The following is a 15,306-nucleotide window of genomic DNA, read 5'->3' on the forward strand; positions in this document are numbered from 1 at the left end:
CATAAAGAGATGAGACTGTGTGGGGTCGCGAACTTTGAAGTCAATATGATAACCTTATCCCACCAATGCTGTGGAAGTCCAGCTTTTCAGATTCAATTAAAATTAAATCACTCAAAAAGGTCCTCTGGAAAAGAGTAGAATTCTTGGAACTGAGTTGATTAAACAGTGTCATATGAACATGCCCTGTGCATTTACAATAAAACAACACATGGAAATCAAGCGAAGTGAAGCAAAGGTAACCCCAGGGTGTAGATAACTTTAAGCACACACAGCAGAGACACACAAAATGACAGACAGGAAATGAAAATGAGCGCAGAGAGAGAAAGAGTCCCAGGTGCACACGTAGCTGTGCCAAGCTGAATTAACCCTATATGTTTGGACTTGTCACCATTGGTCATAACACAATCAGAGGTTACTTATTGATCCTAATTATTACATTTCAAACAGTACTGATCAACATCTGCTCGTACAACAGGGGCACAAACTTCATTAATATAATTGTGAATAAGATTTGTGGATAATATTTGTGGGTCTTGTGATTTTGAACATGTAGGTTAGCTGCTTATCACAGTGATTCTATTAAAAAAAAAAAAAAAAAACCTCTCCAGTGTAGGTATATACAGGGAGTGCAGAATTATTAGGCAAGTTGTATTTTTGAGGAATAATTTTATTATTGAACAACAACCATGTTCTCAATGAACCCAAAAAAACTCATTAATATCAAAGCTGAATGTTTTTGGAAGTAGTTTTTAGTTTGTTTTTAGTTTTAGCTATTTTAGGGGGATATCTGTGTTGGACTATTACTGTGCATAATTATTAGGCAACTTAACAAAAAACAAATATATACCCATTTCAATTATTTATTTTTACCAGTGAAACCAACATAACATCTCCACATTCACAAATATACGTTTCTGACATTCAAAAACAAACAAAAACAAATCAGCGACCAATATAGCCACCTTTCTTTGCAAGGACACTCAAAAGCCTGCCATCCATGGCTTCTGTCAGTGTTTTGATCTGTTCACCATCAACATTGCGTGCAGCAGCAACCACAGCCTCCCAGACACTGTTCAGAGAGGTGTACTGTTTTCCCTCCTTGTAAATCTCACATTTGATGATGGACCACAGGTTCTCAATGGGGTTCAGATCAGGTGAACAAGGTGGCCATGTCATTAGTTTTTCTTCTTTTATACCCTTTCTTGCCAGCCACGCTGTGGAGTACTTGGACGCGTGTGATGGAGCATTGTCCTGCATGAAAATCATGTTTTTCTTGAAGGATGCAGACTTCTTCCTGTACCACTGCTTGAAGAAGGTGTCTTCCAGAAACTGGCAGTAGGACTGGGAGTTGAGCTTGACTCCATCCTCAACCCGAAAAGGCCCCACAAGCTCATCTTTGATGATGCCAGCCCAAACCAGTACTCCACCTCCACCTTGCTGGCGTCTGAGTCGGACTGGAGCTCTCTGCCCTTTACCAATCTAGCCACGGGCCCATCCATCTGGCCCATCAAGACTCACTCTCATTTCATCAGTCCATAAAACCTTAGAAAAATCAGTCTTGAGATATTTCTTGGCCCAGTCTTGACGTTTCAGCTTGTGTGTCTTGTTCAGTGGTGGTCGTCTTTCAGCCTTTCTTACCTTGGCCATGTCTCTGAGTATTGCACACCTTGTGCTTTTGGGCACTCCAGTGATGTTGCAGCTCTGAAATATGGCCAAACTGGTGGCAAGTGGCATCTTGGCAGCTGCACGCTTGACTTTTCTCAGTTCATGGGCAGTTATTTTGCGCCTTGGTTTTTCCACACGCTTCTTGCGACCCTGTTGACTATTTTGAATGAAACGCTTGATTGTTCGATGATCACGCTTCAGAAGCTTTGCAATTTTGAGACTGCTGCATCCCTCTGCAAGATATCTCACTATTTTTCACTTTTCTGAGCCTGTCAAGTCCTTCTTTTGACCCATTTTGCCAAAGGAAAGGACGTTGCCTAATAATTATGCACACCTGATATAGGGTGTTGATGTCATTAGACCACACCCCTTCTCATTACAGAGATGCACATCACCTAATATGTTTAATTGGTAGTAGGCTTTCGAGCCTATACAGCTTGGAGTAAGACAACATGCATGAAGAGGATGATGTGGACAAAATACTCATTTGCCTAATAATTCTGCACTCCCTGTATATAATGGTTACGAGTATATATGATTATATTATATATGTGAGTATATGTCCAGTGTGTACAGGTATACATGTCATTTAAAAAATACCCAACAACTGAACATTTGGACGTGCTGTTGAGGATGGCTGGATGAGCTCAGTTTGATTCTTGTTTAAAAGAAAGATTTTAAATTTCTTTCAGTTTCACTTTTTGAATTCTGACCCTAAAGTTCTGTTTTTTTCAGGTTTCGTTCTGCCTCTGTCAGCAGGTGAGAGCTGGTGGCTAAGCAGAGACTTTTAATGTGATTATCAGCCAGTAACAAGTCAGATGTTTTCTTACGCATGTGAGTTTCTGCCTCTCCCTACAGATCTGATTTTCTGTGTTTCTTTGATAGTTCAGTTATGTTGAGCAGTTTTTGTTTTTGTTTTTTTGTTTGTTTGTTTGTTTTTTGGGGGGGGGTCTCACAAATTCATCAGACCACCCCCGGGCGCACTGACAGAGGCGAGGCTGCCGGACACTGGCGTCCAAGGACACAACGACCAAGACTGTCGGAGCCGGGGCTCGAACAGGCAACCTTCCGATTACAAGCCGAACTGCCAACTCTTGAGCCGCGAATGACCACATAACATCCCTTCTGCCCACTTACAGACATAACTTTTCAAATGTTTGTGTCACTAATGCCTCAAATGTAAGAAGAACAAACGCACACAGAGTGCCTCTCCGGCTGACTCCGGGTTAGGCAACGTGTTTGTTTTTGTTCTCTCTCTCTCTCCCTCTCTCCCTCTCCCTCTTTCCTCTGTCGCGGAGGTGCTCACTGCGGGCTCCGCCCCTGGCCCAAGCACCTGTGCTCATCATCACACCTGTCGCTGTTTACTGCAATCAGAAGGGCTTCTTAAGATGGCAGACCTACGCTACTCGTCGCTGGAACGTTGAGCCACCCGCGTTAGTTCTTCTGCAAATCTGTCTAAGTCTCTGAGTTTCCTTGTGATCTGGAGCTAATCGGATTTTTCTGTGTGTGTATGTGTAGATTCTCCCCGGACCCGTCCCTGTATCTCTGAGCGAGCGAGCGAGAGGAGCGACTGGAGGAAAAGGAGTGGGATTGCTTGCTGAGAGAGCAGAGTGTGTTTTTGGACCCTTCCCCTTTCCCTCGTACCCTGGAGCCCCGGACCCTTCCCCCGAGCACTTTGTATATATATTCACCCGGTGCAACCACTGTAAATAAACACACTATCAGTTTTTGCAAAGGTCTTCTGGTCTGCGCATGAGTCCGTTTACAAAACCGTGTCACAGAGCATCCTCACAGAAAAGCAGCACTACCTGCATAGCATAAGTTGACCATATGTTACTGCTAGATGTCTTAAGTTATACATGTTTGTTTTGTGCAATAACAGCATTCAATGATGGAGACATTTCAGCCTTTATTTAAAAAGTCAGAGCCTTTAAAAACTGCTAAAGAGGTTTGATGAAGTCATGTCCCTGTGGTAGCTTAGAAACACCTCAGATAGATAGATATAGATAGATCAACCCGTTCTTGATAGATAGAGATATATATATATATATATATCAAGAACGGGTTGATCTCTCTCTCTCTCTCTCTCTCTCTCTCTCTCTCTCTCTCTCTCTATCTATCTATCTATCTATCTATATATATATATATTTTTTATTTTTATTTTTTTTTATTTATTTTTTCTTGTGATATATTTAACATTTTGATGCTGCGTGAGCTTTTACGGGTACTGGTCATCTCTGAGGGGGTCTTTTAACAGTGCAAGTATTCAAAGACAGGAGCAGCTCCCAGCCCAGTCCTCGCACACATGGACACGATGCAGAGTACGCCAGAGGGCGGCTCAGCCGTGGCTGAGGTAGCACTTTATAATACGGTCAATGACAAAGGGTTCAATTTCCCTGGAGTCAAATGGAAATTCCATGTATGTGATCTGAAATTATGATGTAATTCTTTTTACCTGCAAATACTTAGTGGTACACTAAAAATAATGATAATAATTGTATTATCATCAGTATAATAACTGTATAATAACTGTATAGTTTAATACTTTGTGTTATTCTGTATAATATTAACTACATTTATAAGTAGTGAATAATATATTTTTAAAAATGTATGCATCATGTTGGTATCCATCATACATGTTACAGTAGTTTCCCTCTTATGTAACAGAAACTTTCTCCCTTTCATACTCCGAAGAAGAAACAAGAACTAGAAAACATTACAGACATAGAACAAGGTGATCTTAAAATGACGGAGCAAATCAAACGTTTTCTTTCCCAAAATCATGGATGATAAAACTGAGGAGGAAGATTATCTGGTCCTTCAGTTAAAAAAAACATGTTCCAGAGGAATTAAACCCTTAATCAGGGTTTATAAAGTGTTACCATGGATAAGTAGTGCATTTTAATTGTGATTGTGCCTCAGTAAATCTGATCAGTGCTGGTGTTCTAACAACATCTCTTTTATTTTATTGAAAAAATGGAAAAACTTAACATCTTCATGGTCTAAAATCTTTTCCAGAGCATCGTGAAAGAGAAGCAACGCAGACAAGAGGACGCGTAGCGCCACCTGGAGGACGCGCTCAATACCACACCCACTCAGGACGAGAAAAGGAGGAAAAAGAAGCAACAAGGAAAAGACTCAGATGCTGAAACATCAAGGAAGCAGATGGACCATCAGCCTGATTAGAAGCAGAAGAAGATCATGCAGCTGTGACTCCAGATGTTTGGTTTGAACTGAAGACACAGGATCTCCTTCATTGATTACTGTTAATGTTTTAAATGTGTTTTAACAGCTGGAATAAAACCTGAAAGGAGAGGAAAGTGAATCCCATCATGTGGAAATATTTTAGTATTAAAGATTTACAGATTCACAGAGTTATTAGTTTGGTTTTTTTCTTTCGGGGTGTCAGAACATCTCTGACAGTATTTAAAAGCAGCTGAAACATCTTTAAGACAAACTCAGACTCTCAGAGAATACTGCATTTCACCACTTCTTCTTCTTATTATTATCTATTATTTCACCACATGGCATTTAGAGAGGTGCTGTTTCACTCATATTTTTCAGTCAGAATTTCAGTGAGAAACAAGAGTTAACATCAACAGCAGAAAAGAATTACAGCAACTAATTCATTGTTCTTCATTGAATCAATGATGACTAATGTCTGACAACTGAGAAGGCCGGTGTGGAATTATATAGCATTATATAGCTTTTTAGCATTATGCTGTTTAAACATTATACTTTTAAGCAGGCCCCTGTGTGACCTTAGGAGCAAGAATAGTTGAAACAACATCACAGGAAAAAGATGCATAGGCAAGATACTAAGAAATAGCACAGAAGTTGCAGTAGATAACGGGAGGGGGGGGACAAAGGGCAGCGTTAAGAACAGTCTAACACTTTGGATAAGTATAGACTAGAAAAGCAGAACTAAGGAGGAGAGCGTAAACCCCGGGCGCAACACACTTAACACCTACAAAGCGCACACTCATGACACTTGACATGACCCGCCTACACACACACATTGCAGATCAGACATGTACATCACACACACACATAAACAATTAAGACATGCATTTAAGAAAGGGGTTAAAGATGCAAGACCTTAAAAGGAAAGGTAGAAGACGACAGATGAGGAAGAAGTTGTTTTGATCAAACTGTGTATGTCGTATAGGCGAACGTGATATCAGAATAACAGGAAAGGTGGGAGGTAAATAAGGAACTTTGGAATAATATAAATGTAACAGTTAGAAGGACTGCCCTTTGAATCTGCAAGAGGCTTTATGCTGAGCTGATTCCCTCCTGTGCAGGGGTTGAAATAAAGAAGTTGATTGAATTGAAGAAGTCTGTCTCGAGTCATTCGTTTTGGTTTTTCACCAGGTCAGAAAAAAACGATCGGGAGCGGCATCAGCACGCCGATACCGGGCTTCCCTCTGCATTTTAAACTTTATTAAGCTTTTACGTTAAAGGGAGTCACCTTATTCAGTGACTGAGACTCAATGCACATTTATTCTAATGAAGACAGTCAACTAAACTGGACTTGAATTAATTTTTAATTGGTTAGTACATTCATTAGTTTACTGATACTTCTTGACAATAAATCACAACTGGAGTTTATAAAAAATATTGTAAAAACATATCAGAAGTGTGGGATTTTTCTCCATTTACCCTAAATTCAGATTTAATCCCTATACGGTGGACCTAACCTGCTCCAGAGCAGAAACCAGACCAACTCACTAATCAGATTTCTGGAAAGTAGCATCACAGTAGCAGATTTTAAAAATCTGAAACCAGCAGCCCAAAGTGAAAGACGAGTCTTTATTTATCTTCCTTGAAACAGAGCAGACAATAGAAAGTCTTATTTACAAAACAGATGAAGAACAGCCTGAGATATCTTCAGATGAACAGTACATCTTAGTTTTTACACATCTGATTCTGCTGCCATTAAACATTCATTACAGTTTATAACTACAATAGTTTTATGTCTTCAAGACTCAAACTGTTCATCAACATTAGCAAATATCTCAAACTTTCCAAACATTACCACTTTAAAATGAACAGAGATCAATTTTATTGAAATATTGGATGGAATACAGAAAGCTGTCCTGTAGGGCTTGTCTGACCTGAGCATCAATAAGAAATACAGATTTACAGGAACAAATCATAAACACGTCAATGTGTTTCAGACGAATGTGTTGGTGCCACCTGATAAAACCTGAACTAACAGTTAGAAGCTATTTTTTCCCATTTAAATTTAAATCTGCTTCATTAATGATGATTTGGAATTTGACGAGGAGAACAAAGACATGAATCTGTTTGACTGCAGGCCTGAAAATAATTAATTATTAACATTTGTACTCATATTTGTGAACAGTATATGTTTGAATGTTTGCGCTTGTAAAAACTGAAAGAAGAGGAGAGTTTTGGCATTCTCAGAATGAAATTTCCTCAAATGGATCATTTTCTCCATGAGAACAGAGACATGAACCTGTTCCCAAACTGTTCACCTCATATGCTGCTGCCACATTACAGGGAAGAAGACTAGAGTTCAGCAGCTGATTATCATCAAAAAACATGAAAGGAGAAAACAAAAGTTCAGATTTTTATTTTTTATTTTTATTTAAGTGCACACGTTAAAACAGCAGAAGAGTTTCTGAATCCTGTTTTTTGATATTTCACAACATCTGTGCCTTAAAACGCTGGAAGAAAATTAAGGAAAGGTCTTTTTCAAACTGAAATTACAAAAATGGGTTATACTGTTATCAGGTTGAAAACAGTAAAACAAACAAATCAATTAAAGTTCAGCGTGCTGACTTGACCTGCCGGTTCTGACTGAATATCATGGTTTTCATCAGCAGGTTTGAGTTGCTCAGTTCTGTTCTTAGGACTTCTTCTCTGTGTTGGTTTAATGTTACGATTAATCTTTAATTGATGCAATCTCTTCATGAAAAAAGATCAGACTGACTGACTGATGATCAGTTATCATCATCCTCATCATCATCACTGATGCCATCACCCACCATCACAGGACAGATGATCAGACGTCCAGAGTTTTTACCATCATCATTAACACCGGGATAGAAGAGTGGGCAGAGTTTTTCCATAAAGGAGCAGCCAGTAAAGGAGTAGATAAGAGTTGCATCATCTACATTATGGAAGGAGACCAGACCCTCCTCATAATCCACAAACACCCCCACCTTCTCAGGAACAGACTGAAGAGAAAGACAGACTTGAGGTTTATCAAGAGCTACACAAATGTTTTTATGTTCCGCTACAGTCCAGTAACCTTCATCAGGACTCGGTGTGATGGCTTCCTTCCTGTTGACTGACTCTCTGACCACTCCTAATATCCATTTGGTCATGTATTTAATCTGAACCTCAAAGTAAAATCTGCCTGAAGAGAAACTCTGCTTTCCTAAAACGCAAACAAACTTCGAAAATCTCTTTGGGTTGTGTGGACATTTCTTCCTATTGTCACTACGTTGTACTTGTTTTCCATCGTCACACACAACGAGTTCAGGATGTGCTGTATCAGGATCAAGACTCACATCCACTGCATACTGCTGGACCCTCTTCAGCTCAGCCTCAAACAAGTCTTCAAACTCTTCATTGAGTGTCTCCTTCAGCTGATCCACAGCTCTCACCACAGTCCCCTCATACGATGGTGGATGGATACTGACCTCTCTCCAGTCCTTGGTGGTTAGAGCAGCTTGGAGAGAGGAGAAGCTTTGGAGGAGGTGGAGGTGATCTTTAGAGCGTGAGAGCTGCTCCACCTCAGAGCTTCTCTTCATCAGCTCAGAGATTTCCTGTTCCAGATCTTTGATGAAACCTTCAGCCTGTTTCTCTGTTGTTTCCTGTTTCTCTTCAATCTCCTTTATGAACTCATTCAGACGTCTGTCAACAGACTCCTTCAGAGCAGTGAAGACCTGAACACCTTCTGCTTTCTTTCTGTCTGCAGCATTTTTACTCATCTTCACTGACTCTTTGATCTCCTGAATCTTCAGTCGTCTCTTCTGGATCATCTGTTGAATTTCAGCCTCAGTCTTCCCCAGCTCTGCCTTCTTTCCTTCATATTCTTCTCTCAGAGGAACAAACTCATGAGTCTTGTGGTCAAAAACACAGCAGAGCATGCAGACACATGTCTGATCGTTCTTACAGAACAGCTCCAGAGGTTTATCATGCTTCATACACATCCTGCTTTCCAGGTTCTCCTCAGGATCAATCAGCTGATGTCTTTTCAGCCGTGAAGCTGTCAGGTGAGGCTCCAGGTGAGTCTGACAGTAGGAGGCCAGACACACCAGGCAGGACTTCAGAGCCTTCAGTTTGGTTCCAGTGCAGATGTCACAGGGAACTTCTCCTGGTTTGGCAGCTTGTTGCTCTGAGATGCTGCTGCTGACTTTCTGCTGAGCTTCAAGTCTGAACTGAGAAACCATCTCAGAGATGAAAGTGTTGATGTGCAGCTCAGGTCTCATCCTGAACACCTTTTTACACATGGGACACTGACACCTGTAGCTGATATTCCAGTGTTGACTGATGCAGTTTTTGCAGAAGTTGTGTCCACATGGTGTGGAGACTGGATCAGTGAAGACATCCAGACAGATGGAGCACAGAAACTGATCTTCAGATAGAAGACAGCTGGCAGCAGACATGTCTGCACTCTGAGTGAGAAAGAAGAGAAACTAATTTTATTAATTCCACTAGTGGATGTTTAGGTTAAACATGACCCAAGTTTCAAATACTGAGGTCAAAGTTCTTACAGCTCTAAACACAGTTTATAATAATTTATTTCAATGACATTAGGCTGTAAAGCCTTTTTTAAAATACTAACTTTTTTAATTAATCTTTTTTTATTATTAGTTAGCCTCATCGTGCATGCGAGGAAAAAAATGAATACAAGCAAATAATTATATTTCATGGGTTAAGGTATTTTGGCCAAATTATAATTGCCAGGTCCTGAGGCACACTTCCTTTCCTGATCCTCGTTATGAAGTTTTTCATTTGTTGCGTCTTTTAATGGAATGATTGAATGGACCTGCTGTGGAAAGTGAAACCACGTGGACTTTCCTTGTGCAGAAAGCGATTACAGATGTTACACATTTTAAATAAACAGAAATAAATGATCCTTGTTGTTGTTTGCTTAATGACTGATTTTAGTCTTAACAATCCATCTTTGAACATGATGTTTGTGGGTCGATTTAAATGCTTCAAGTGTGAGTGCAATCAGCTTCTACTCAATGTGTTGATAGAGTCAGATGCAGATGTATCACAAGTTAATCTGATTGTAGGCTATGGCACTTGGACACAGGTGGCATTAGTGGACTGGACCCCATTTGAGTGCAGACAGGCAACAACGAGGAAATCACATGGGAGTAATAAAATATGGTAAAACTGATAACAAAAACAACAAGATTCTTGGTAACTTTCATGGTATTCTGAACAGCATCGGTTTGGTTTTGTTTGCAGTTTTCACAGTCGCCTCGTGCACGGGATTATTACCAGATAAACTTAAGGGCATGTTAAATATTTATTTGGTCAAGAGCAACAACAATGACAGACTGGGTTTGAACTAACTGTCACTGACATCCTTTTCAGTGTTTATTTCCTGCTTTGTCTGTAGCGGCTCCGGAAAAGCGAATCTGCTTTAACACCATTAACACCAGTTAATGTGAAACATCATTAAATCTAAAACACCTTTGACATGAAATTATTTGCTAATGATTATGTTTTTGTCGCCTGAGTTTTGGCATAAATTTGCTTCCACAGCTCCGGATCGTCCCCACATCTAATGCTGGGCTCACAATGTGCGATTTTTGGCCCATTTTGAGCCGATTTTTGAGTCGTGCGACCGTTTTGGCGATCGTCCCGATTTTGGCCTTCATCGTGCGTCGTGCATCGTGTAGTATACGTGGGGTAACGAGAAGCGATTGACACCTCACGACCCGCTCCCGATCATCAATCGCTTGGTCGTGAGGATTTCAAACCTGTTTGAAATCCTCGCGAGCGTCGTGAGGGTGTCACCGTAGTTTGTCACACTGCGCACGCGCAAACACAAATGTCAGCGAAAAACACGGAGCAGCACGGCTGTGCAGCGTGTGATCTGGACACAAGCGATGGAGGCACAACTTGTAGAGCTTTGGAAAGCTCATCCGAGCCTTTTCGGTGTGGCCTCACAAAATTATCACGACCACAACAACCGTGAAAATAGTGGGATCTACACTGCTGCTCAATAACAGCTGCCTGATCAATGTTTTTCATTAGCAATTTAGCAAAGTTGATGGTGGTGGTGTGCGTGTCTGTGTGAGTGAAAGACAGAGAGAGAGAGAGAGCGAGCGACAGAATTTCTGTTATAACCTTCATTTTATGGACGCACAGTTTGAGCACTCAGGTCGCATCAGAGCATCGGGCCTGTATAGTGTGAGACCTCTGCATCGTGACCTACGAACTTCTAACCCCTGCGAGTCAATCGTGCAGTTTGAGCAGGAGCTGAATCGCGCGACTGAAAAAATCGCACAGTGTCTGCAGCAGAGATGACGCAGCATCATCTCTGCAGATCAGGATTACTGAAAGTGAAAGTTTACCATTTGTTTGCACTGCGCTAAAAATCAGAACAGGGTGAATTTGCATATTTTTATAAAAAGAATTTATAAGAGGAGAGAAATGTAGAGACGTGTGTGGAAATACCCCCAACCAGCAGGTGAACTGCACCGTATTTGCAGGTTACAAAGAGGAGGCTTAACATGTGGACTTTAAAACAGTGTGATCGTGATCATCTGTACTTACCCGTGTTGGAAGACGCTCTGCTGTGCTGCTCAGAAAGGCTGTAGAGCTCAGTTTGACGCTCCTGTGAAGAGAAACAAGTTTTGCTGTCTTTACTGTGAGTTTCACTTCTGGACTCTGACGCTGAAGCATGTTGCTCCGCCTCTGAGAGGCGGTGGCTCAGCAGTGCGTGGATGCGTATTGATGGACGTGATCACAGTTCGTGTTCAGTCAACTATTATTGTATCTTTTAAGAAATTGAGAAAAAAGCAACGTCTTCATTGCCAAGAAAAGAAAAGACAATAGGACGCTCCGAAGACCACGCCCACATAGGTGGAGAGCAGGAGAAAACCGGAAGAAGCAGTGAAGAGTAAAGAAAAGGGCTGTCTCCCAATTCAGGGTCTGCAGCCTTAAAGTACGCAGCCTCAACGATCCTCAAGGGCCGCGTACTCAAAGACCGCTAAGGCCGGAAGTGCGAGGCTTGTGTAATGGGACGGCCTAGCCTCCGTTGCGCTGATACTGTTGTTTGTCAATAAAATTTAAAAAAAAGAAAGAAAAAAAAAAACCTCCGTTGCGCTGCCCAGGTTGCCTAGCAACCATGATACTAACCACTGGAAACGTGTCGTACAGCTTTGTTTGACAGGAATGAAGGAGAAAATCTTCTGTTCATTTGTTTGTTTCTTGCTACATGAGCTTTGATCATTCTCTGTAAGATTAAGCTCAGCTATTGAACGGCGTATATTTTAAAGTAAAGGCTTTAAAACCAAGTCAGTACAAACGTCACTAATGTCACATAACTTTGCCGACATGTGGCCAACAGTAATGTTTAATGTTCTTCGTTATTAAACATTTGCACATAAATAAGTGACATAATATTCAGTACTTAAAGTGTACTCTTCAGCCGCCCCTCATCCGCCGTTTTTTTCTGCAAATTTATCCACACCCATCGCCGCGCTATGCATTCTGGGATATGTTGGGCCACGAAGTCTACACTGCCACAGCCTTAAAATTCAGGGAAATGAAGGACGCATTTCGAGCAGCCTTTGAGTCCATGTGAGTCCCCTCATATGATGGTGGATGGATACTGACCTCTGTCCAGTCCTTGGTGGTTGGAGCAGCTTTCAGGGATGAAAAGCTTTGGAGGAGGTGGAGGTGATCTTTAGAGCGTGAGAGCTGCTCCACCTCTGAAATTCTCTTCATCAGCTCAGAGATTTCCTGTTCCAGATCTTTGATGAAACCTTCAGCTTGTTTCTCTGTTGTTTACTGTTTGTCTTCAATCTCCTTTATGAACTCATTCAGACGTCTGTCAACAGACTTCTTCAGAGCAGTGAAGACCTGAACACCTTCTGCTTTCTCTCTGTCTGCAGCATCTTTACTCATCTTCACTGACTTTTTGATCTTTTGAATCTTCAGTCGTCTCTTTATGATCATCTGTTGAATTTCAGCTTCGGTCTTGACCAGTTCTGCCTTCTTTCCTTCATATTCCTCTCTCAGAGGAACAGACTCATGAGTCTTGTGGTCAAAAGCACTGCAGACCATGCAGTCTGATCAGTCTTACAATACAATTCCAGAGGATTATCATGCTTTATACACATCCTGCCTTCCAGGTTCTCCTCAGGATCGATCAGCTGATGTTTTTTCAGACATGAAGCTATCAGGTGAGGCTCCAGGTGAGTCTGACAGTAGGAGGCCAGACACACCAGGCAGGACTTCAGGGCCTTCAGTTTGGTTCCAGTGCAGATGTCACTGGGAACTTCTCCTGGTTTGGCAGCTTGTTGCTCTGAGATGCTGCTGCTGACTTTCTGCTGAGCTTCATGTCTGAACTGAGAAACCATGTCAGAGATGAAAGTGTTGATGTGCAGCTCAGGTCTGGTCTGAAACACCTTTTTACACAAAGGACACTGACACCTCTCACTGATATCCCAGTGTTGACTGATGCGGTTTTTGCAGAAGTTGTGTCCACATGGTGTGGAGACTGGATCAGTGAAGACATCCAGACGGATGGAGCACAGAAACCGATCTTCAGATAGAAGACAGCTGGCAGCAGACATGTCTGCACTCTGAGTGAGAAAGAAAAGAAAATGATTTTATTAACAATTCCAATTTTGAATGTTCATGTTAAACATGACCAAAGTTTCAAATAATGAGGTCAGTGTTTTTGAAACTGATCCTTGTGCGCTCTAAGTTCAGACTTCAGACAGCTCTAAACACTCAGTTTCACACAGTTTATGATTATTTTTTCAGTGACATTAGGCTGTAAAACCATTTTTATTTTAATTTCAGCCTCATGTTTTTATTGAGTTATTAATTGGTTTGCATTAAAATTTACTTCAAACTCCATGAAAATGTTGACTCATTAAATTTTACACAACCAGAATAGGCACAAAGAATTTATTTACATGAGTAACAATGAATATCTGTACCGGTGACATAAAAAAATATTTGCTTGTGATAATATTTTTTTTCATGTGACTTTTGACATAAATATGCACTAAAAATACATAAATAAATCAGAAGAAGGTAAATGTTCATATTTTTATAAAAAATAATTTAGCACAGGGTAGAAATGTGTGTGGAAATACCAGGGCTGGACTGGGGCAAAAAATCCGCCTAGCATGCCTAGAGACCGGCCCGCCAGGTATTATAGGAAAAGCCATAAAGCCTTTAAATGAAAACAAACGCTGTTGTGACAGTGATGTACACTGTCTTGTTGGGATATATATATATATGATTTCTATACATTTTACATCAGATGACCACTTTGGTAAAAGCTAGACATTTTAAATGAGAATAAGAAAGAAAAGTATTTCTTTGTGCCCCCCTTTCCCTGTCTACCTGGCCCCCTGGCAAAACTTTGCTAGACCCGCCCCTGCACAGTTACCACCTGTCAGCTGGTGTTATTTGTCTCTCAGAAACAGTTCATAGCTTCCCTTCAACCCATTCATGTCACCTAAAAGGTAAACGTGTTTCTCCATCACCTGTTCAGCTCTGATGATTCAGTAAGGACATCTCCTGGTTTCATCTTCATGTTTCCCTCTCACCACATATCCAAACCGATATCATGACCAGCAGCTTTTACAGTTGTGGCTCCAGCAAACATCAGTTGATATTAGAAAGTAATATTAAATAAATTCAAAAAACAGCTGATCAAGCTTTAACTTTGTGGCATGGGTGTGGTCTCTGGCTGGCTGCAGAGGAGGGGTGGGCACGGTGAGCTCCCGGGGCGGCATGGAGGCGGGGCTGAACAGGTGTTGGGGACAAGTGACTGATTGTGACTCTTTTTATGTTTCAGTGACAGTCGAGGAGGGAGAGCGGAGTGACCGCTGAGCGGGAGTGTCTGTGTCCCGTGTAGTAAGCTGAAACCACAGTGAACAACAGTGATAATAAAATAAGTGTGCTGTCACCATACCCACGGTCTGTTTGCATGTGTTGGGGTCTGACATCACAGCGGTGCCGAAACTCAGGCCGCAATGTCGCATCTCCAGCCCAACCCGCCTGCTCCTCCGGCGCCCCAGCCACCTGCCCAACCGCTACAGATGCTGGGCCAGATCATGCAGGACATGGCGGCGATGGTGGCTCGGCAGGCTGCGACTCAGGGTCAGCAGTTGGCGATGCTACGCCAACAATCGGAGCAGCAGACCGCGGCCCCGGGGCAGCTCTTGGGGACTGTGGCCGTTAAACCGGATGGTGGAGGGGGAAGACCTCTGCTGGTCTAAGCTTTCCAGGCCACGGCGTTGGCCTGCCAATGGCCGGAGGATGAATGGGCCTGGACTGTTTGGGCCTCTCGGCGGTGGTTCCGAGCCAGCAGGATGACAGGAGGGGAGCGGCCATTTGCTTAGGCTCGTCAGCTGGAGGATGCAGCAGCTAGGTGGGTGCGGCCGGGACTTCACC

General features: G+C 41.9%; 1 protein-coding gene and 1 pseudogene across 1 annotated transcript; both read right to left on the reverse strand.

Moving 5' to 3' along the window:
- Nucleotides 1-6,463: 6,463 nt before the first annotated feature.
- Nucleotides 6,464-11,833, reverse strand: LOC120746256 (E3 ubiquitin-protein ligase TRIM39-like). Its single transcript, XM_040051636.1, has 2 exons — nucleotides 11,440-11,833; nucleotides 6,464-9,317 (listed from the first exon to the last, which is right to left on the reverse strand). Exons 1-2 carry the CDS (start codon nucleotides 11,566-11,568, stop codon nucleotides 7,635-7,637), a joined length of 1,812 nt encoding a protein of 603 aa, XP_039907570.1. The 5' UTR covers nucleotides 11,569-11,833; the 3' UTR covers nucleotides 6,464-7,634.
- Nucleotides 11,834-12,626: 793 nt separating this feature from the next.
- On the reverse strand, nucleotides 12,627-13,559 carry LOC120746036 (annotated as a pseudogene).
- Nucleotides 13,560-15,306: the final 1,747 nt, after the last annotated feature.

Source organism: Simochromis diagramma, unplaced genomic scaffold (genome assembly GCF_900408965.1).
Source record: "Simochromis diagramma unplaced genomic scaffold, fSimDia1.1 OVJJ01000107.1, whole genome shotgun sequence".
Classification (NCBI taxonomy): domain Eukaryota; kingdom Metazoa; phylum Chordata; class Actinopteri; order Cichliformes; family Cichlidae; genus Simochromis; species Simochromis diagramma.

Excerpts from the sequence above, each read along its gene's own strand:
- LOC120746256 (XM_040051636.1), bottom strand. The coding sequence starts at position 11,568 with ATGCTTCAGCGTCAGAGTCCAGAAGTGAAACTCACAGTAAAGACAGCA. Across the intron at positions 9,318-11,439 it reads CAGAGCGTCTTCCAACACGG|AGTGCAGACATGTCTGCTGC; the intron begins GTAAGTACAGAT and ends TTTCTCACTCAG.